General features: G+C 51.0%; 1 protein-coding gene across 1 annotated transcript in view; it reads right to left on the bottom strand.

The window, feature by feature from the left end:
• Nucleotides 1-12,244: 12,244 nt before the first annotated feature.
• The window catches only part of KCNK12 (potassium two pore domain channel subfamily K member 12), a 49,618-nt gene continuing 38,253 nt past the window's right edge, over nucleotides 12,245-23,609 (bottom strand). Inside the window, exon 2 of the mRNA XM_084791925.1 lies at nucleotides 12,245-17,251. Within this exon, the coding sequence (XP_084648051.1) occupies nucleotides 16,350-17,251 (902 nt within the window). The 3' untranslated portion in view covers nucleotides 12,245-16,349. The remainder of the gene's footprint in view (nucleotides 17,252-23,609) is intronic.

Genomic DNA, 23,609 nt, shown 5'->3' on the forward strand with positions numbered 1-23,609 from the left:
GTTACGGGGTTATGCTACCGTGCCTCATGCTGGGGATTAAACTCTGTGCTAGGCAAGAACTCTCCAACTGAGCAATACACCCAGCCTCCATTTTTCACGTAATGATTAGGTTTTAATGTTTATTATCGAGCATACTGTGATGTTTTATTGCAGAACATTGACTAGCTCAGTCACATCAATCAAGAAAATGACTCTCCATGCTGAGTCCTTAATGTCAAAACATGGATTCACAGTTTGTTCAAATTGGCCACAGTGAACAACACTTCATAAGGGTCCAAGAAGGGCTCTAGCTGGTTGGAGGCGGGTAGGGACAAAACAACACGACGAAGGCAACTTATAAAAGAAAATGTTTGATTTGAGGCCTCCGGTTCCATTGCAGGATATCTGGTCCCATTGTAAACTCTGAGATTGTGAACTGAAAAAAGAACCTGTCTTTTGTTTGGCATGGTTCAACCCTAACACACACCTTTAATTCAAGAGCTTTCTTTTTTCTTTTCTTTCTTTTTCTTTTTGGTTTTTCAAGACAGGGTTTCTCTATTAACAGCCCTGGCTGTCCTGGGCTCTCTATGTAGACCAGGCTGGTCTCAAACTCCCAGAGATCCACCTGCCTCTGCCTCCTGAGTGTCACCACACCCAGACGAGAGATCACATGTTGATCCACGAACCTGAGGAAGAAAGAGCTAGCTGGGAATGGGCTTCTGAAACCTCAAAGGCTGCCCCCAGTGCCATAGCTTCTCAAACAAGGCCACACCTCCTAATTCTTGCCAAACACTCCATCAACTGGGGACCACATAATCAAATATATGAGTCTATAGGGGTCATTTCCCTCTATACTGTCACATTCTATTCCCTGTCCCCTGTAGGCTTGCTGCCATATCATAATACAAAATACATCTAGTCCAACTTCAAAAGTCCCCTGCCTTCTCACAGTCTCAGCAGTTTAAAAAGTCCAAAGTCTCTCCCGAGACCCAAGGACATCAATCTCGTAAGGTAATCCTCTGAAAAAAATCAAAAAGCAAATTATACATTTCTAACATACAATGGCACAGAAGATACGTTACCATGCCAATGGGGGTGGGTGGGTATGAGGACGTGATGAGGAAATATTAGACCAAAGCGAGATCAAAACACAGCAGACCAAACTCCAAATCCTGCAGCTCCATATCTGATGTCGAAGGGCTTAGGTGGCTCTGCCCTTCCAGCTTTGATGACTGTGTCTCTCTTGGTTTGGTTCCACTTCTACGAGTAGCACCCTCTGGTGGACATCCCACGGCTCTCCCGCCTCCAACATCCTGGGTGTCCAATGTAACCCATGTTTTACTTACACAGATTCACAAAATGGCCTCTCAGTGCCTTCATGTAGCCACTCCCTTACCACATGTGGCTTACCTCAGTGGCTCCCCTTAACCACAGAGGAAGGATCTCACAGCCCCCTTTACCTTTATGACTAAAGCCAGAACCACTTGGCAGTGCTGCCAAGTTTGACTTCCTGTTTGGGATGGAGCCTGCACCTCCCTTGGATTACATTTGCACAGTATTTTCATTAATTCCTTAGGCATTTTCTTGTCACCGGTTGGATGCTTAGCTGGGTGGGGTCTTGCCTGAGGGCGCCACTGCCTGCTTTCTAGTTCACTTCAGGTCTCTCCTTGTCTGTTCCAGCACAGGCCTTGGCGACTAAGTTAAATTCCCTGGTGCTCTTTTCTCTTCAAGCCGCACAGTTTATACTTCTCTTTGCCCTGCCTCCTCTTTTTCATTGTAGACCTGCATAAGCATCATCATTAATAACCAAGTGACAGAGTCAATATTAGGCTCTCTTGAAATCTTCTCTGACAACAAAATTATTGCAAAACTTTTCATTTGGGCTTCAGGAAGATTCTTAGATCAAGGTCGAAAACCAGCCACATTCTTTGCCAAAACACCAGGGTCTCTAGTTCAGATGTTGTTTCCCTCCGAAAGCTCCTGAGCCGGTCTCTGCACCACTGTCTTACAGGTTCCTAGTAGGTTGGCCTATTCAGCTGCACTTACGGCATTCAATTGTTTTCCCAGTTTAAAGTCTCAAAGTTGTAGCCAGGAGTGGTGGCGCACGCCTTTAATCCCAGTACTCGGGAGGCAGAGGCAGGTGGACCGCTGTGAGTTCGAGGCCAGCCTGGTCTACAAAGTGAGTCCAGGACAGCCAGGGCTACACAAAGAAACGTCTCAAAAAACAAAACAAAACAAAAAGTCCTGAAGTCAACCATGTCAGGTCTACAGCAACAGCCCACTCTCTGGTACCAATGTCAGTTTTAGCAGCAACTCTGTGGCTGTGGGAAAACCTCACAACCTACCTGCTGATCCTGGAGCATCACCACAGGCGGCCATGGCACTAGAGCAGCAGTGGAGAGCTCCATCTCAGTCCACGCGCATGAGGCAGGAGGAGCTAACTGGGAATGGCACGGCGTTTTAAAACCTTAAAGCCAGAGGTGAGGACATTGATCATGTGAACACAATGTTAGCAGTGTTTGGAGCAAGACACACACACACACACACACACACACACACACACACACACACACACACAGAGACAGAGACAGAGAGACAGACAGAGAGACAGAGAGACAGAGAGACAGAGAGACAGAGAGACAGAGTGTGTGTGTCTTAGGGTCACTTGAAAGCCATGTGTGTTCTTTTTATGCTCATATTGCTAGGTCCTCAAAGACCACCAGGAGTCTGAAGCCCTATACAAAAGCAAGGAGCCTTTCTTTAAGCTCGAGCCCGAGGTGCTAGGGAGGTGGTCGAGCCTGACCATGAAAGGCTCGGGCAATATATCCCACTGTCCCCTGATTGGCTCAGGCCTAGGTTAGTTCTTTTCCTGGAACAGCCTGTGGTTTTTCCAGTAACGGGGGTGACCTTGAGGACAGGCCTAAGGTGGAGTCTAGTGAGAAGATGGAGTCACGATGCGTCGGGTTCCATACTCTTCCACAAGCTAAGAATGCTTTAACCAACCAATGGGGAGCATCATTTCTTATTACACTGCTCTAAATATGTGCAATGACTGAGCCACATGGGCCTGGACAGAGCGGAGCTAAAGAGAGCTGCAGTGTAGTCTGCTGTGAAGACTGACTTGGACCGCAGGCCCTGCCCATCAGTGTGACTTTAAGCTGGCCCCTTCCCCTCCTTGGCTTTCTTCCTTCTTTTGGTTTTTTGTTTGTTTGTTTGTTTTTTTAAGATTTCTTTTTTTTTTCCAGGACAGCCAAGTCTATACAGTGAAACCCTGTCTTGAAAAACCAAATATGATGATGATGATGATGACGACGATGATGATGATGATGATTTCTTCTAGCATCTGAGCTACATAGCCCATAACTGCTACCTTTAGTGCCTGTGCTGCTCAGGAGCGTCTGCTTATCTCAACACTGTCAAGCTCTCCCACCCTTTCCTACCTCCCTCTCTCCTCCAAGCCTCTGGTCACCACGCCCACCTCCATGAACCAACCCCCTTGTACGTGTGTGTCGGGGAGAGCAGGCACATGTGTGAAGTCACCTGGGACCTTCTGTTTCTGTGCCTACGTTGTCTCATTCGAAGTGATGACCACTGTTTCTGTGGCGAGCCTGAGCCACGTCTCTGCTGTGAATTCTGTTCATTTGCCAACAAAAACTTGAATGGCGACGGGCACTGGCCTGAGGGAAGGGTGTGAGCATGGAAATCTGCTACTCTCTGTAAGATAATGTTTAAAACTGGAAAGCAGCCAGGTAGGCATGCTGCTGAAAACTGGAGAGGGAAAGCTTGAGAACTGTGGTAAGAGGGTTGAAGGTGGCTCCCTCTGGGACAGTGAAATTGAAATGGTGTGTATAGTAGGTTCTCGATAATGGATGTGTTATAGGGTCAGGAGATGGCTCGGTGGCTAAAGGCCCTTGCTGTGCAAGTGTGAGGATATGGCTTTGAGTCCCCAGGACCCACATAAAAGCCAGAAGCAGAGCATGAATACCTGAAATCCCAAAGCTCCTGTCGGGAGGCGAGAGGTGGAGGCAGGAGAATTCCTATACATTTGTGTGGCATATGAAGTGGAAAACAATGAGACTCTGTCTCAAACAAGGTGAAAAGCAAGGACTGACTTCTAAGGTTGTCCTCTGACCCCCCCACATGTGGCCACGTGCACATACCTCATCCCACGCATGCATGCGCGCACATATATCATGTACATATTGATGGGTAGATGAATGGGTAGATGAGTGAATGGATGGCTCGCTGAATAGACCAGTGAATGGATAGATGGGTGGATGGGTAGGTGGATGGATGGATAGATGGGTGGGTGGGTGGATGGATGGATAGATGGATGGATGGATAGATGGGTGGATGGATGGATAGATGGGTGGGTGGGTGGATGGATGGATAGATGGATGGATGGATGGATGGATGGATGGATGGATGGATAGATGGGTGGGTGGGTGGATGGATGGATAGGTGGATGGATGGATAGATGGATGGGTAGGTGGATGGATGGATGGATGGATGAGTGAGTGGATGAATGGATGGGTTGGTGGGTGGATGGATAGATGGATGGATGGATGGATGGATGGATGGATGAGTGGGTGGATGGATGGATGGGTTGGTGGGTGGATGGATGGATGGGTGGATGAGTGGGTGGATGGATGGATGGGTTGGTGGGTGGATGGATAGATGGATGAGTGGCTAGTTCTGAATGATCAGGTTTGGCACAGGAAGAGATTGTAGATCCATGAGGGAATGAAAGAAAGGAACAGGTACTCACAACATCTGTGCTGGATGTTGTTTGGCACTTTATAACTTCACTTCAGGAGATCCTCACACAGAAACAGCTGGATAGGTTTGTTTCCTCATTTTAAGATGGTAAAACTGCTGGGCTGTGATGGCACACACCTTTAATCTGAGCACTTAGGCCTAGGCAGGTTAGTCTCTGAGTTTGAGGCCAGCCTAGTCTACAGAGTGAGTTCGGGGATGGCCAGGCCTAAACCTGATTCTTAGAGAACTTAAGGAATTTGGTAGTTCAACTCTTGTCTGAGTTGATGTGAATGAAAATACCCACTACTAGGCCGGGCAGTGGTGGCGCACGCCTTTAATCCCAGCACTCGGGAGGCAGAGACAGGAGGATCTCTGTGAGTTCTGGGCCAGCCTGGTCTACAAAAGCGAGTCCAGGACAGTCAAGGCTACACAGAGAAACTCTGTCTTGAAAAACAAAAAGAAAAAAGAAAAAAAATACCTACTACTGTCTAAGGGTCAAGCTGATACCAAACAGACAACGGAAGGTTGATTTTTCCCAGAAGTGTTGGCTTGTGGCTAGCGTTACCGTCTCGTCAGCAAGAACGACGCTGCACACACAAACAGGATCCTTCTGCAGTAAAGCTTTAATGCATCTTGAGAGGGAGAGCATAAGCTTACAACACGTAAAACGGAGACAGAGAGAGCAAACAGCAGAAACCCATCCCTTATATAGGAAACTGTCCTCCGCTTAGGATGTGTCAGTCCCTGATTGGCTGTTGCTCATCGGGCGAGATGATGCCACGGGAGAGGCAGAGCACAACGAGTGGAAAATCCCTTCGCACATGCGCAGATTAGTCGTTTGTCAGCATGGGACACAGGGTGTCAGCGCCATCTTGTAATGGCGAATGTGGGCGCGGCTTCCCACATTGGCTCAGACTAGAAAGGATCGGCCACACCAAGGGCAGTCAGCTTCTGCAGGAACTGGGGGACTCAAAACTGTTCCCTTCTCTGTTCATTGGTTTCATCATTTTTGTTCTGTCCAGGACCCCAGTCTGTGGGGTGCTGCCCCCTACACTTGTGCATCTTCCTCTTCAGTTGACCCTTCCTGGAGAGCGTCTACAGACATGCCCAGAGGTGCGTTGCCTCAGACATTCCAGATCTCAAATGGACAGTGAAGACCAACCATCAGTCATAGGATGGGTATTAGTGGTATGTAGCTACTGAACACGTGTCTGGAGCAACTAAAGATTGGCCATTTTAAGAAAGTTTATTACATTAATTGTGGGTGTGGATGGGTAGGAGAAGGCATGCCACAGCAAGTGAGTGGAGGTCAGAAAACAGCTATCAGAAGTCAGTTCTCTCCAGGAATCAGACTCAAGCCCTTTATCTGCTGAACATCTTGCCAGCCCAAGATTGGAAATTTAATTTTAATTTTAATCCCTGTAAACCTAAGAATCTGTGTGTGGCTATTGGGACATTAGAGGACAGCATACATCTAGAAGCAACGCTTTTACATGGCCACCGGGGTGTAGAAACTGGGGAGACCAAGAGCGGAGAGCCCACACCGCTTTGGGGCTGTCGGATGCTGAAGCGGCACCCTCCCGGGCAGGCATGTTTCCTCCGGTCCTGCACCCAGATGCCTGGGCCTGCTGTATGCGGTCCGCGGAGACAGAGCTGGAATCAACTGTTCAAGCTAGGTAGTCACTTGGGAGGCGCTACACGGGATCCTTGATGGGGATCCCCGGGGACCCCGTACGTTTCTCCCCTCTTTCCTTGACCATCAGAGGTGTCGGAGACCAAAGGCCGGCCTCTCATCTTTAGCTGACTGATTAGAGGGACCGGGTTGCAATCATGCAGAGGCGGGACGCTGGCTGTCAGCTGCCCTGTGCGGTCTCTAGCGATTCTACAGACAGCCCTCTGTGAACGTGTCCCTCAGACTGAAGCACTGTGGAGCCAGGCCCGGTGGCGCACACCTTTGCTCTCAGCGCTCCGGAGGCAGAGGCAGGAGGATCTCTGTCGAGTTCGAGGTCAGCCTGATCTACAAAGCGGGGTTGGGACAGCCAAGGCTACACAGAGAAACAGAAAAACAACAAACAAACAAACACAAAAATGAAGTAGCACGCTTTCAAGTGGACTAGAGCAGGGCATGAGGGGATGCTCTGTCCTCCCTCTGGAGGCTGAGGTAGCTCGAGTCCCAGTGTTTACAGCAACCTGGGTAGTGAGACCCAAGCAGTGAGACCTTGACTCCATAACAAACTGCTGACCAAATAAAGGACGAGAATGTTCCTGTCTTTGCTTCATGATGCCTGAGGTGTCCTAGTGGGGTGATGTACCCTTTTATCTTATTTTGGTTTATGTGTACGTGTGTCTTTCTATGTATTGTTTGTACATTTGTGCAGGTACCCACAGAAGCCAGAAGAGGGTGTTGGATGCCATGGATCTGGAATTACAGGGGTTTTTGAACTATCCAACATGGTGCTTGGTGCTCCATTTTACACTTATTGCTTCTAAACTGCTTTTGCTTTGCTGAAGTTGGAAGTCTGAAAACTACATTTCCCAGAATCCCTCACCAACTTCCTTCCAGACAGGCTTATTAATGGGGCACACTTTCTGGGAGATGAGATAGGACAGACATTGGGTCTGAATCATATTAGCAATTACAAAGAGTTACCAGCCCAATCTTACCATGAGCCCCTAGAGATCCCACTACAACTGCAGAATGTCCCCTCAATAGCCCAAACAGGAACACTCTCACTAAGTCAATGGCCAACTTGCAGTCATGTTAAGTTATATGACAAAGTTTGGGTTGGCAGAAAGAGGATGAAAGTGACGTGTGCTGTCTTGGGGCCATGCCTTTGAAGGGAGACATATATCTAGACCTTTGCCTTGCCTGGAATGTAAGTCAATCATCTTGGACCATTCTGTATGGGATACTGAGGAAATAGCAGGAACGTGGATGCTGGGGGGCTTCGGGTTGGGACCTCTTCCTGGGAGAGAAAAAGACTTCTTACCTGTTGTTAGCCAGCATTATTTTGAATTTCTGTTAACATAGCCCAATTTGCTCCTTAACTAACGTAAGATGTGGCCCGTGAGAATTAAACATGGCGGCTGCGTTGCCAAGGGCTCACAGGGGCCGATCACTAGCTGAGGCCCTTGCCTCAGCCTCTGCCTCTGCCTCCCTGGTTGGGATTTGATATTCTTCTTCGCTTTTTCCGCACTGTGTGTGTGTGGGTCTCTACTCCTTTAGGGGCCACGCGACCGTTCCACAGGGGTTGCATGACAGGCATCTTGCATACCAGATATTTTACACTATGCTTCTTAACAGTAGCAGAATTACCATTATGACGTCACAGGAAGATGCTTTTATGGTGGAGCGTCCTCACAGCATGAGGAACTGTATTAAAGGGCCACAGCGTTAGGAAGGTTGAGAACCGCTGGGCCAGATGATTCCATTAGCAATCCCGAGGCTGAGAACCTCTGGCTTCTTTGCTTTGCTTAGGGCTAGCTGTTGCTAAGTGGAAACCTGGGAGACTCCCAGACTCCTCAAACCCAGCTTCTTGCCAGGTGTTGCTGGCACCCACCTTTGCTTTCAGTGGCCGGAGGCAGAGGCGGACTGATCTCTTTGAGGCCAGCCAGGGTCCTTGGAGGAAGGGAGGGAGGAGGGGGGGAGGGAGGGAGGGAGAGCAACTTCTCCCTCACTGAGCTTTCTCTTCTTTCCTGTCTAAGCCTATTCAGCCTTCTCAAGTTCAGTGTAGCCCCCACTTCCAGCCAGCTACTCAGCTTGAAACCTGGGGCTTCTGGGACTTTTTTTTTTTTTTTAAGATTGTGTTTATTTGTTGTGTGTGTATGTGTGCACATTCACGCATGTGTGCCTGTGTGTGAGCACATGTGCGCCATGACATTGTATGGGGGTCAGAGGGTAACTTTCAGGAGCCAATTCTCTCTGTCTACCATGTGGGATTGAACTCAGATCTTCAGGCTTGTCAGCAAACACATCTACGCACCGAGGTATTCACTGCTGTTCTCTCAGGCTTTTGCCCACGAGCAGGCACAGTCCTCGCTTCTGCTGGCCCAGCTTTCTTAGCCCTCTCCACTTCTCACTCTCAGACTTTTCTCCCCCAGTCATTCTAAAGCCCAAGTTTCCTTAGGGTCCCTCTTGTTAATTTTCCGGTGTCCTCAGATGAGGCGAAACTGCTTTGGTTTACAAGGCCTTTCACGGTCTGACCCTTGGTCACATCCTTGTATCTCCAGACCTGAGGAACTCTGTGCAGCTTTCTTGAAGGAGCCTGGCTCTGGTCCTCTCCTACCCTGTTATTTTCCTTTGCCTGCGTCCTCTTCCCACGAGTCACCAGTAGGCTCCCTGCAGCCCCCTCTCTCCCCGAGGGCTCGGTGCAAAAGCTCTCTGCAGCATCAGAGTGACCACATTTTTTTTCAGTGGCCTCAGCATCCAAGAGTGCCTGGCTGTGGCTGTGGCCCCTCTCCAGCCGGGCTGAAGTGCCAGCGTGGAGTCCAGGGTCTGCAGAATTGTCATATTCAGGAACGTAAACATGTCTCTTGTCCAATAGCCTGGCTTGATACATGTTAAGTTCCGTTTTCTTTTTTTTTTTTTTTTTTTTTGGTTTTTTGAGACAGGGTTTCTCTATGTAGCCTTGGCCGTCCTGGACTCGCTTTGTAGACCAGGCTGGCCTCGAACTCACAGAGATCCGCCTGTCTCTGCCTCCCGAGTGCTGGGATTAAAGGCGTGCGCCACCACGCCCGGCTAAGTTCCGTTTTCTTTTGTACTTATTAGGAACACAGATATCTCAATAGAAATGTGAGTGAGTGACCATAGAGGAGACAGGGTTTGCCACCGATCCAGGTATTGTCCTTTGGGCTCCTAAAATGTCATCCAGGAATCACAGGCCTCAGGACCTGGAAAGCAGTAACAGGGTCACCTGAAGATATGTTGGTGTCATATAACTGAGCCACAGCTGGAGAGCCTCGTCAAGGGTAAGCAGAGCTGCTGGTGGCCGGAGCTCACGTGTACCCAGCATTTTAATTTAGGTAACAGTCTTAATCTTAATTGGAGGTTGGGCTGTTGGAAGCCCTCCCTTTAGAAATGCTATGGGCCAGGCCACTTTATTTTTATTTTTTAAAGATTTGTTTATTAATTATGTATACAGTGCTCTGCCTGCATGTACCTTGCAGGCCAAAAGAGAGCATCAGATCACTTTATAAATGGTTGTGAGCCACCGTGTAGTTGCTGAGACTTGAACTCAGGACCTTTAGGAGAGCAGCCAGTGCTATTAACCTCTGAGCCATCTCTCCAGCCCCCAAGGGCCAGATCACTTTAAATGGCAAGGCGACTCCACAGATCACGCTAGTGGTCTAGTGAAACAAACAACTTCCTCCTCCTCCTCCTCCTCCTCCTCCTCCTCCTCTTCTTCTTCTGGTTTTTCGAGACAGGGTTTCTCTGTGTAACCTCGGCTGTCCTGGACTCGCATTGTAGACCAGGCTGGCCTCGAACTCACAGGGATCCACCTGCCTCTGCCTCCCGAGTGCTGGGACTAAAGTCGTGCGCCACCGCTGCCCAGCTGAAACTTCTTTTATTTATTTTTATTTCGCCTACATGTATATATTCATATCATGTGTATGCAGTGCCCAGGGAGGCCAGAAGAGGGTGTTGATGCCCTGGAACTGGAGCTACAGGAAGTTGTAAGCAGCCAGTGTGCATGCTGGGAATCAAATCTTGGTCTTCTGCAAAAGCGGCGAGTGCTCTTAACCTCTGAGCCAACTCTCCATCTCTCATTAAACTCCTTGTCCCATTTTATCACGTAAGCCATGAAAGGCCCTGGTGTGGACAGCAGAGGCTGGTGCATTTGGATGTGGATCAGCAGGGCGAGAGTTTACAACCCTGGAGAGCGAGTGTAGATTTTGGTGGGTGGGGCCAGTAAGGGTAGGAGGAGCCAGGGTGGGTGTGGCCTGGGATGAGAACGTATAGAAAAAACCAGGCTAATGCTGATGATAAAGGAGGTAGAAACTGGCTAGGAAGTTTAGCGCAAAAAGACCCTCCAAAGTGAGCAGTTTCTTTCTTGGCTAAAAGAAGGAAATGTCCTTAGGCAGCTCCATCCTGGCTATAGTTCAGAGATGCCAGAAGTGTTTAAGTCAAAATGTCTCTGGTCTGCTGGGGATGGGAGGGTGGGCCTTGCGCGTGGGTGCTTACGTGCATGCATACGCGTGAGTGCATGTGTGAGTGCGTGCGTGCGCGCGTGCGTGTGGGTTCCTTATCTCAATTCCCCTGGGGAAAAGTACCCCTCTCCTGGAAATGCTAATGGAGATGTAACAGAAAGTTCTAGACACTTGCCGTGAGAACTGGGCTGACCAGCTCGCCCGCCTCTTCCTCTCCAACTTTAACATTTTCATCTTATGAATTCAAGGCAGCTAGACTCAGTGGTACCCTCCTGGGACCTTTGCTGCTACAGAGAACTTCTGTTCTCTTTCTCTTTCCCTCTTAAGTGCCCACCTATAAATCTACAATGATTTTCTCTCTAACACTTACCCTCTTGTGGTCTGTGAATTCCACTCTTCAAAATTTCCAAACAAGACCCTGAAGCCTCAGGGTGGCTTTGATGGCTCCTGAGTTTCTGGGACCCGAGTTCCCCAAGAAAGGCTCTGCTGTCCTCAGACTCTTAGTAATCCGGTATCACTAGAAAGGGCACATGGAGGAGGAAGGACGGCTCATCAGACTCTGTGATGCTAGCGCCGATGCTAAAGCTGAGAGCTACTGTGCCTGTCTCCCTGGGGGAAGCAATAGGGACTCCCTGGTCCCCTCAAAAAATGCCTCTCAGGCAGGGCGGTAGTGGCCCACACCTTTAATCCCAGCACTCGAGAGGCAGAGGCAGGTGGATCTCTGTGAGTTCAAGGCCAGCCTGGTGTACAACGTGAGTCTAGGACAGGAAAGGCTACACAGAGAATGCCTGTCTCAGAAAACCAAAAACCAAACCCCCCCCAAAAAAGGGGGCTTCTTCGAGTGGGAACCCCTTGCATCTTTGGAACATTTTGTAGTTGTCAAGAGTTCCCAGCCTCTGGTTACTTGAATCTTTTGGGGAAGCAGGATTTAGGATCATGATCCCATTTTGAGAGTTGAGGGAAAGCAAGGAGCTGAGCCAATTCTTTGACTGCAGGTCTGACCCAGCACCCAGACCTCAGTTCGGAGTGAGGATTGCTCTGTGTCTGTAGCACAAGTTCAAGAATCACCTACGTTATTTAAAAAGACTAACCCTAGTGCCTGCCAGGGGTCCATCCAGGGTGGGGCCTGGCCTCAGCATCTTTTCAAGATCACTTTGGAGTGTGCAAGCAGGTATGAGGATGTGGTCAGCGGTCAGTGCAAGCCTTGACATTACCAACCACAGCCCAGCCTGGCCCAGCTCTGTCAGACTTGTAGAGTAACTAACTCCTCATGGCAGTCACAAGTCTGAAAGGGGCCTGGAGAGGCAGTGTGCATGGGACGTGAGGAGCCGGAGCCCCCACCAGACAGAAAGCAAACAACTCAAAAGGGTGGCAGGCTGCTTTTTATTCATCGTTAATTTAAATACCTTTTGGTCCTCTCTCAGAGCCAAGTGCTGCTCAGGAGGAGAGATGTGTTGTTTTCAAGTGCCTTGGGCTTGCTGCATGCTAGGACCCCTCCCCCAGAGAACGCAGCATAAAAAAAAATGAGTTGTAAAGCCAGGGGCCAGCTTCCTTGGGAGGAGGGATGGGGCCTCGGGTCAGACTGGTGCAGAAAAGGCCACCTCTTCTCCTCAGTGCAAAGCTGGGTTTGCTCTGCAGTCAGTGAGGTCACACAGCAGGTGCAGGGGCTTCTCCAGGGTCACAAGAGTCCAGGCCCCCCCTCCCCCATGCCTGTGCCGCTGAGCCCATGTGGGGCCAGGAATGGCACCAACAGGTCCTTGCTGGTCCCACTCTGCAGGAGAGCCTTCGCAGTCACTGGATGTCATTTAGCAACCCTAGGGACAGACAGACAAAGCCCCAGAACCTCTCCTGGATGCTGAAGTGTCCCTGAGTTGCTGGCTGGCAGGGCCTCCCAGACACCGGTAGAGAATTGTGCTTTTTCTCCCCCTAAGAGTGTAAAAGGTTAATTAAGATAGGTGGCCCAGGGGCCCGGTGGTGGCTGCCTTGGTGGGGGTGCTGTTGGCCTCAATCTCCCAGAAGTGTCTCCTCTGTTAATAAGGGCTCAGGTACCCTCACCCCAGAACCTGTAGGAAGAAGAGCCTGCTGGGGGTTCTGGTGACCAGCTGTTTCTTAGGGTGGGCTTGGGGCCGGATGCTAGTTTCTGTGTAATACATAAACACATGCACAATGTACCTACAACCCCCCAACACAGAGAGGAACGAAGCCCTAGGAGCTCTCTTGGGAATTAAGCAGGAAAAGTCTTTCTTCTTAAAGTGCCCCACCTGGAAAGGTCCCCCTGGGGACAGGGCTCATCGCTGTCTGTAAGGCTGCTGTGCATGTGCGCCTATGCACCCCATGCAAGGGCCGGGGCTCCCTCCCTGTCACTGCTCAAGGACTGAGGGCCTGCGACTGCCTGAGCCCTTAGACCATCCTACCAGGCCCCTGGGCTTCATTTGGAAGAACTAGGGGGTGACTATGCTTTCGTGAACAGTGACGTCAGGAGTGGCTTCTTGACCTACAAGGCCTGATGTGCAACCCTCGGCTTCTGTGTTCTTTGTGGCCACAATCAGAAGACAAAGGATTATGGGAGTCATGCTGTCATTATAGGAGCCCAGAACGTGGTAGGACACTGTGAGTGAGGACCGGAAGCGGTGTTGCCACCTAAGGACATTGAACCTATCTTAGAAGAGGGGTCCTGATCTCCCCCCCCCCCCCAGCTTTTGGTCTGGGCAGGGGAGAATGGTTGTGTGCTGTACCACATAGTGGGGCTGTGACGGGTGCTGTGTGACGGAGACCAGAGCGACAGGACAACGATGTACACGTGCCACTGAATCCTGAGATCTATGTATTGCACTCGGAGGACAGATGTTTCTCTGGGAAGTCATGAGAGGGAAGGAAAAGAGGGGCCTCCTTCCCCTGCCCCCTCAAGCCATGCATGCGCTTCCTTTAGAAGCTTGCTGTAAGCCGCAGCCAATTGCCTTCCTCCTAAGCCAAGGCATTGGAGAGGAACTTTGGAAAACAGCTAAGGCTGTACAACACAAGCAACTCAGGAGAGCCTCAGAGGCATGGTGGCAGAGGAGCTGCCAGGAGTGTTGGCGCGTCTCTCCCTGGAGGAGGATCCTGGAGGTTGTTCCCTCTGTTCCCAAGGAGGTAGGATTCCATGCAGAGCTATGAATTCATCTACAGTGGCCTGGATGTCTTCTTAGGTCCATCTAGCCGTGGGGACTTGATGGCGGAGCCTTAGCCCTACTGTGGTGATGCTGGCACTCTCTCCCCGTGGGCAAACTGCTATTTTGCCTGGTCCAGACGCCTGTGCCATGGGGATCTCCTGATCCGCCCCCTCCCCTCCCCCCAGGATGGTTCAGCTCCCCAAGTTTTTTCCCCGTTGCCTAGGTGACATCTCTAATTGGATGCTTTTTAATCTGCTCCTCTTTTTAAAGGGATAAAGCTGGTGCTTTACTTCCAGGTCCTGTCAGCAGTCCTGGAGATGTACAGTTCTTAGAGTGTGTTAAGTCCCTTCCTGTCACCAAAGCCATTACTCAGATGGTAGTTCATGAGCTGGTCCCGGTGGACAGTCCCAGTGGATCCCGGAAACATGGCTTCTGGAGGCGTCTACCCACTGATGATTTAGCAAGACTGTCTCTCTCCTGCCAGCCCTACATTATTGGTTTCACACCAGACTAGAGCCCGTGTTTAAAGACCACCTACAAACCAGGATAACGGAGCCCTCGTGCCCAAGGTTGTTTGTTTCAATTCCTATCTGAAACTGGAAGGGAAAAGAGGAGTTTGACATTCAAACATGGCTCTTAATGTTATGTGTGTGAGAGTGTACATGCGTGCACACACACACACACACACACACACACACACACACACACACATACACACACACACACACCCTCCAGGCACATTAGCCAGGGAGAAGGATGGTGCTGAGGTGATGCTTTTGTAGAAACTGCTGTCACAAGTGGTGTATATTGGGTCACACCATGGATTTATCCATTTTGACATTTCTTCAGATGGGACAGAGGGCAGAGGTGTGCTCTCTTAGAGCTTCAAACTCTGCCATTTCAACGAAGCCTGCGGCGTCTGGACTGCCTCTGCAGAGGAAGGCTGGGAGACTGCGCCTGCAGCTTCAGGACCATTCGGAAAGGCAGGATTCCCCACCCATGGGTTTGGGCAGCTCCCTCCTTCCTGCCTCCTCCACATCTAGCGCAGAACACCCGGAGAGAAAACAACCCCACCTGGTTAACTGGAGACCACACAGTAATCATAATGAGATCTCACTGTGTCTGCTCCCAAACGCTATGTGGTGGGCATGGGAACCTAGTGGCCTGACGTTTGCAATATGGCTGACTGCTTTGGGTTTCTGGTGCTTGCAAGGTCAGTGTGGGTAGAGGGCAGAGAAGAGGTGGATGGGGGGATGGGGGTGGCGGAGGGGAAAGGGGGAGCGCTGTGCACCTCTAGGCGCTCTAAAAAGGAGAAGAGCTGAGCTGGTCAGTGGCAGCAGAGAAGAAAACAATAACAAAATCTTATCTGAGAGGAGACAACCAGCCCTAGTTAACAAGGGAGAAGCAGCCCCGCCTGTGCACGAGGCTTGTGAATGAAAAGAAGGCGGGGTCTCATTCCGAGGTCACGGTGAAGCGGGAGTACAGCAGGATCCCCAGGAGCTCCTCCCCCCACAGGTCCCCCTGGCCTTCCACAAGGAGAACTCACTAAGTGGACTAGCTGCTGGCTGAGAAAGGCCAGCTAAGCCCCTCACCATTTGCAAATTCCAAGTGTGTGTGTGTGTGTGTGTGTGTGTGTGTGTGTGTGTGTGTGCGCGCGCGCGCACGCGCGTGCGCCACCGACCGCAGGTTAGTGCTGTGTTTCCTGGCATTGCATAATACTACACCAGTCCCTGTGTGTAGTGGCTGTTCTATATATATATACACGGGGAGGCAACATATGGCTCTCCCTGCCCCCACCTGTCAAAACTGTGACTATATCACTTCTGACGACCAGAAGGAAGCTGCTAGGCTAGGCCAGGATTCTAAAGGCTGAGGAGGTAATTCAGAGCCATGAAAGGCGGCACCATATGCTTCGGGGTTGCCAGCGGCTTATGCGCATGGGGAACGGTTTAGTGCCTGTCTGCAAAGCCCAGGAATGCACTCTCTTTACTGCAGTATGCACTGGCGCCGGGCGGAGAATTTGGGGTGGCACTTTTCTGGAGGAGAAATCTATTGGGGACCATGATTCTCCAAGAGGGGACTCAAAAAAAAAAAATCACAGTCTCATCTAAAACTTGCCCTTGATAACGTCAGGCCTGGCCAAATAGTATTTCTTTAGAAAACATTTTTTTTTGTTTTTGTTTTTGTGGTTGTTTTTTGGTTTCGTTTTTATTGGATAAAGATTAAGAAAGCGCCATCTCGGAGAGAGGTAAAGCAAACCCGCCCGGCGGCGCGCAGCCCGGACCGGGTCCGCGGCGCTGGGGGCGGGCGGCCGCTCTACCTGGAGGCGCTGGTCTCTGCCAGCCGGTTGTTCATGATGCCCAGGGCGCCCACGCCGCCCGAGAAGCCGTTCTGGCGCGTGTTGACGCACACGCTGCGCGGGTAGCCGTTGGCCGTCTCGGACAGCTGCTTCTGCAGCAGCGCCAGCGACACCTTGTTGGATGCCGTGAGGTCGCGCATGGAGATGAGCTCGCCCGACAGACGGCGGCCCTCGGCGTCGCTGTCGCGGGTCGCGGGGTCCGCACCTAGCGCGGCCAGGCGACGGCGCAGCCGGGAGCCCGGGGTGATGGCGTTGCGCCGGGCCAGGGGCGCACCGGGCGTCGGGCAGCAGCGCGTGCAGCAGCGGCAGCTCAGCTTGCGCAGCATCCAGTTGAGCACCTGCTTGATGAGGATGGAGATGACGTTGAAGAGCGAGTAGATACAGCACACGCCGAGCAGGATGAAGAGGAAGTTGCCCAGGCGGTAGAGCCCCTGGTTCCGGTAGGCGGCGTGCTGGCTGCTCACCAGGTCCCCGAAGCCGATGGTGCTGAAGGTGACGAAGCAGAAGTAGAGAGAGTCCATGTAATCCCAGCCCTCCACGCTGGTGTACATGGCCGAGGCGCAGCAGGCCAGCAGCACGGCGAACAGGCCCAGGATGAGCAGCACGTGGTACACCGAGGGCTTCCAGCCCGCCAGGCTGTCCGCCTCTGACAGCGCCGAGCCGCGGCGGAAGGTGGCGGGCAGCAGGCCACTGCGGCGCAGCTGGCGCTCTCGGCAGGCGCGCATGATGAAGGCCAGCAGCGAGATGATGCGCTCCAGAAAGAGGTTGAAGAACAGGATAGTCCCCGCGCAGCCAAACAGCCCGTAGGCGATGAGGAAGGCCTTTCCACCTACTGTGGCTGGGGTAGTCATGCCGAAACCTGTGGAGATAACAGCTAGGGTCAGCGAGGGCGAGTGGTTTCTACCCGGTGTGGCAGGCGAATGCAGATGCCGGATTAACCTCTATACTGACTGATTTAAGTCAGGTGGGGGCGGGACAGTACTTACTCGGTTCCCTTTTTCTTGGTGGCTCCTGATCACAGTGATCCCCAACAAGACGGAGAGAAGCCCTTTGCTTTGGAGATATTTAAACAACGTGGGTAGGACAGATAGGCACTAGGATGGGCCAAATAGGACGCACCAAGGAGCAACAGGTGCACAGAGGCAAACCACTGAGCTGCCCACAAAAGCCAGCAACTGACACCAGTTACCCTAACTGAATTTTCTATGGATTTCCCGGGCAGACAGCCTTGTTGGGCTGGACTTCCAGACTAACGTTTTGTAACCGGGATTGCTTACTCTAGTGAGAGAAAATGACCAGATAGCTCTGGTTCACTTACCAGGCTCACACAAGGATCGTTTTGGGGGCCAGCTCCCCTCCCAGCCTTTAGAGTGCAAATCTGGACATCTGCCACTGTGTTTCAGATCCCTTTACCTCCAGAATGCCATCCTTGCTCACACCATGACCAAGGGAAATGTGTTGGCTAGGTGGGTCCTGTGGCGCTGGTGTGTGGTCGGAGTTTTGCCCTGGAAGGTCTGCCCTATGGCTGCCCCACCACAATGCTCATTAGAGGGGAGTGGGGAGAGAGGGAGGGAGGAGGGAGGGAGGGAGGGAGGGAGGGAGGGAGAGAGAGAGAGAGAGAGAGAGAGAGAGAGAGAGAGAGAGACAGATAGACAGACAGACAGACAGACTGACTGACTGACTGACTGACTAAGCCGTGGGAACAAACCTTCAGAGGCACACCACTCGCTTCATACTCAACAGAAAGGAGCCACCTGTGTGCTGCTGTGAGGTGGGCCCAGCTCTGGGAAGAAGTCCCACTGTATAAGTTGTTGCATTTGGCTCATTGTCTTAGTAAGTAGGCCCAAGAAAATACACCTGACAGTTGCAAGGCAAATTTCTTAAGCTTGGATGCTAATCGGTTTCTTAATTCCCTGGAGGAAATGCCCAAGTTGCCTGTTCATCTTATGCTTACCGCCTCAAGTTCAGGGAAAATCCTATAATATTACTCAGATGGTTTATTTGCTGCATTCCAAATTTGGCCACAAAGGAATGAAAAAAGCAAGTAACAAAACAAATAAAATGTTAGTGGTTTGCCCAGGAATGTGAAAGAGGCTTTTTACAACACTCCAAAGCCAAAATCAAGTTCTTGGGTTCAGGAAGAAATCAGCTCTATGTATATTGGTGTACGTGGAGGCAGGGCCTAGGCATGGTGATGGATGCTTGTAGTCCCAGCATTTAGGAGGTGGAGACAGGAGGTCATCCTTGGCCACATAGTAAGTTGGAAGCCAGCCTAGGATATAGGAGACCCTGTCTCTAAAGTAAAAGCTGGTCATGATGGTGCACGCCTTTAATCCCAGCACTTGGGAGGCAGAGGCAGGAGGATCTCTGTGAGTTCGAGGACAGAGGACAGAAACCCTGCCTGGGGACGGGGGTAAAGTACATTTAGAACTCCAGGATTGGGGGCTGGAGAGATGGCCCAGCAATTAAGGGCACACACTGCTCTTCAGAGGACCTTAGTTCTTAGCTGAGCACCCATACCAGGTGGCTCACAGCCACCTGCAACCCCAGCTCCAGGGGTCATCAAAGTCTTGGGCACCTGCATTCCCACTCCCACTTATAGTTTAAAGTCCTAGATTGATAAGCCACTGTAGCAACAGGACTAGACCGTGGTCTGCTCATTACAAGGGACCCTCACACACTGGGGGGCGGGGAATTACAAAGGACCCTCATACACTGGGGGGGATTACAAGGGAGGCACAAGCCATAGCTATTTACAATATTGTGAACATCACAGAAAAGAACATTGAGCAAAAGAAGCTGTAGAAAAAAGAAATCCTGCTTCATAATATAACACAATCATTTTTTAGGGATGCCTGTTTTGCTGATCAAGCCATTAGAGTTGAGGCTTTCTTCAGGAGAGGGTTCAGGGCATAGTGAATTACATACAGGGGTCCTCAAAACGTCACCCAAATGCTAGCTGTGCTGGATGTGTTAAGCTGTGTATTTTTACGTATTTTCTCACACTTCCGTGATGAAATAAATTTTTTTTTTAGAGTGTTACAACTAGGATAGGTTTTAGACTTTGCTTTGTTTTTTCAAGACAGGGTTTCTCTGTGTAGCCATGGCTGTCCTGGACTCCCTTTGTAGACCAGGCTGGCCTCAAACTCACTGAGATCGGCCTGCCTCTGCCTCCTGAGTGCTGGGATTAAAGGCATATGCTACCACATGCTGCTAGAGACTTTAGTCGTCTTCTTCTTCTTCTTCTTCTTCTTCTTCTTCTTCTTCTTCTTCTTCTTCTAAAGATTTATTTATTTATTTATTTATTTATTTATTATGTATACAGTGCTCTGCCTGTATGTACACCTGCAGCCAGAGGAAGGCATCAGATCACATTATAGATGGTTGTGAGCTACCATGTGGTTGCTGGGAATTGAACTCATGACCTCTGGAAGAGCAGTCAGTGTTCTTAACCTCTGAGCCATCTCTCCAGCCCTAGTCTTCTTTTATTATAACTTACTATTTAAGTTTGAGTACTGTTTTTATTAGAGTTGGAGAGGAAACAACAGGATGCTCTGTTATTTTATTTCGTCATGGCTGGAGATAGCAGGCAGTCCTGGAGCGAGACTGCCCAGGGCTCATTGCCCACCTAAGAGACCCTGCTCTGCCCCTCCCTGCGTTAGTGAGGGGGAGGGCCGGTGAGAGCCTGGCTTGTAGCTTGTTCAGAGGCAGACTGCCACCTCCACTTGTCACAGAACTGCTTCTGCTTAGGCAAGGAAACAAAAGCCCTAGTGGAGGGATCCCCACTTGTGAGATCCCCAGAGAGATGGAAACTTCTAAGCCTGGAAAATTGGTGCTTAGTCTCCCTGCCAAGGGAGTGCTGAGTTGGATTTTCCTGCTGAGAAACCCTGTGGCATGTAATTCCTCATTCTTCTTCTACCTTTTTTTTTTAAGGGCGTGGTGTGGTTCTTTGTTACAGGGTCTCATGTAGTCCAGAATGGGCTCCAATTTACTATGTAACCAAGGCCTTGAACTCTGGACCCCTTAGTCTGTCTCTAGAGTGCTGGGACTACAGGTGTGTGGCCCCTTGTTGGCCAGACATCTCCATGCTGGGTTTACTAAGTAGGTAAAACAGGTTTAACAACTAGGACACCCTCACCCCAACCCCTTGCACACCCCCAGGTGTCTGAAAGGGCAGACAGTACCCTGGATATCGGTGGGAGATGGATTTGAGGTATTAGGGTCATTATGTGCAGGCCTTCCACTGGCCCACAGGCTGCTTATGGTGATGGGGGGAGCTGAGAACCTTGGACTCCAGATGGCAAACAGGCATCTTCTGTTAGCTGGGTGTTGGCTGAGGCTGCGTGGAGGTCACATACACCTGCACGCATGTTGGGGTGGAACGTAGGGACGAGAAATCCAGGACAACCAGTGTCCTCAGAGTCTGAGGCTGTGTTGGCTAGCTGTCCAGGCAGGAGCCTGACAGAGAACCCTGCCCAGGCAGGGAAGGAAGCGGGCAGTGGTGAGAGTATCCGAGGGGCTATAGGTTGGAGTTTTTAGACATTATGCAAGGCGGCCTCCTGCCTCAACCTCCCTCTGGGTAGTGCATGCCACTGCACCTAGCTTACTGTTTGCATCTTTTCAAGGGTAGGGACAATTTATCATTTAGCACAGCCAGTCTCAAACTTGCTATGCATCCAAGAGTGAGCTTGAACTCCTAATTTTCCTACGTCTACATCCCAAGTGATGGGCATTCACCACCACACTTGTCTAATTTGGATCTTGAATATCCCCCAAATTCCCATGTGTTGAAGGCTTGCTCCATAGGCACTTTTAGAAGGTGGTGGAACCTTTGGGTGGGGCCTCCATGGGGGGTCTTTGGGCCAATGGGGGCATGTCCTTGCAAGGCCGTTATGGAACTCTGGCCCCCTTTCTCACTCTGTTTTGCTCTTTGGCCACGACTACTGGCTGGTTGGTTGGTGGTAGGAATCGAACCCAGGGCTCTAAGTAAGGGCATGTCCATTCTAAGAGTGGGCAGTGCAGCACCACCAGCAAGATCCAAAGGACGGTGTTAAGGGCACCCGTGACATAAGGTTCCAGCACCACTGTGCCCTCCCCTGCTCCTGAGCCACCCACCCGGACAGAGTGGGAGGAGCTACAGGAGGAGAACGGGAAGGTTGGATTTGGTACCCGAGAATGACTCTCAATCTCAGAGCAGGCACTGAAAGCCAAACCGAAGAGATGGCTACTTGGAAACTCTGGTGCTCGTGGAAGATGCTGCTAAGGGACACAAAAGGAAGTCCTTAACGACAGTGGACTGGAACAGAGCTGCTCTCTGCGTGGGCCCATTTACCAGACCAGTTCCGCAGCATTCGGTCCGCGTGTGTCAGCCCACTGTGCGCCAGCTCACACCGCGTCTACAGCCTATAAAGAGGCAGGCCCCACTCCACAGAGGAAACCGCGGGTTACAGCGAAGCAGTCGCTGGGGCCCCACATCTGGGAAGAGGGGGGGGCGGCGAGAGGAGTGTTATCCCTAAGCATCATGACTCTCGTGGCTAAGAGCTCTTTGTGGCCGAACTACGACACGGCTACCACCTTCACCTGGCATGGGGAGGCACCACTGCCCTTCTGTTGTTGCCACCAAAGTGGACTTGTCTTCCCATAGCACAGATGAGACCAGCTGGCCATTTAGATAAGAGCTGACCCAGGCCTTGGGCACAGCACGTGAGATGTCTGTTGCTTCCGGATAAGTCTTGTTGACCACAGGCAAGGTGTTCAGCTCTTTCTTGGGGTCCCCGCAGATCTACCCTGCTCCATGTGGCCAAGACTTTCTCCTCCACCCTCTTGTGTGTGTGTGTGTGTGTGTGTGTGTGTGTGTGTGTGTGTGTGTGTGTGTGTGTGTGTGAGAGAGAGAGAGAGAGAGAGAGAGAGAGAGAGAGAGAGAGAGAGAGAGACCCTTAAACCCCTCCCCCACATATCTTGCCTCCTGGCTTCCATTGAGGCCCTCCCCCCCTTAGCACTTGGGTTTAAGGTGTGGATCTGGCTTCTTGAATACCTGAACTTTCCAAGGGCCTCAGCAAGATTACCAATGCCAGATAAGTGGCCTTTAATACCAGCTTATTGGTGCACAGCCTCCTCCGGTTGTCCCTACAAAGAGCACAGCCAGAACCTTTCCTGGAGGCTCGTGGCCTTCGCTCAGATTATAGTCGGCATGACCCCTTGGAAGGGCAATGACTGTACTCTTGGAATGATGCTGGGTACACAGAAGTGACAATAGGTCTGAAGGTTCTCTGGCTGATCAGTAGACAGCCACTGCATGTCTTTTTATTGTCCTATTCTGAGGTCTGGTTTACTGGGCTCATATCTCTTTCCTTACTTTCCTGTAACCCATAGTTAGTTCAGACAAGGCAGAGGGTGATTCCTTCTCCTTCCCCATTAACATTCGGGGCTCAGGCCGCTGGGGCTTGAAGGCTGAGGAGCTGGCTTAGACATTGCTTTTCACAGTAAAGGAGCAATCCCCTCAAAGCTGGGCAGTTGATGGGCGTCCAGGCTGAGTCTGGGGCAGGACCTCGAAGCCGTAGCCATGGGGAAAGCAATGCCCTGGACCAAGCGGGAGACTCCCCATACCCATTGTACGCTGAAGAGGTGCAGCCTGCCCCCAGGTTCGTACCAAGCCTGCTGTGACGTTTAGGCCACCACTGGTCTGCCATCCCAGTCTGTAAGAGCAGGCTTTATCGCCTCACTCTGACAAAAGCGTCAGGTTCATTTTCATAGGCCAGCTGCCACCACTGCCCTGCTGACAGGGCCTCTGGAATTTGGCTTGAGGAACCTGGGACTGAGATTGGGCAGACACTGCTAATGGGTATCACACACCCCTGGGTGATAGCCTCTGTGGGACACTGGACACTGACACTCATCGGATCCAGCCACTCTGTGAAGAGGTGTAGTTACACCTCTGAAACACAGACAAGGAAGTTAACATAGTAGAGATGCTCGCGCTGAACCCACATGTTAGAGGCTGTGCTGCCCTGAGCCCTCTGGGACCTCTTACTCCTCCTCCTCCTCCTCCTCCTCCTCCTCCTCCTCCTCCTCCTTCTTCTTCTTCTTTTAAGATTTATTTATTTTATTTATTGCATATGAGTGCTTTATTTGCAGAAGAGAGTATCAGATTACATTATGGATGGTTGTAAGCCACCATGTGGTTGCTGGGAATTGAACTCAGGACCTTTGGAAAAGTA

The sequence above is a fragment of the Acomys minous genome, assembly GCF_964271855.1.
Source record: "Acomys minous genome assembly, chromosome: 8".
Taxonomy (NCBI): Eukaryota; Metazoa; Chordata; class Mammalia; order Rodentia; family Muridae; genus Acomys; species Acomys minous.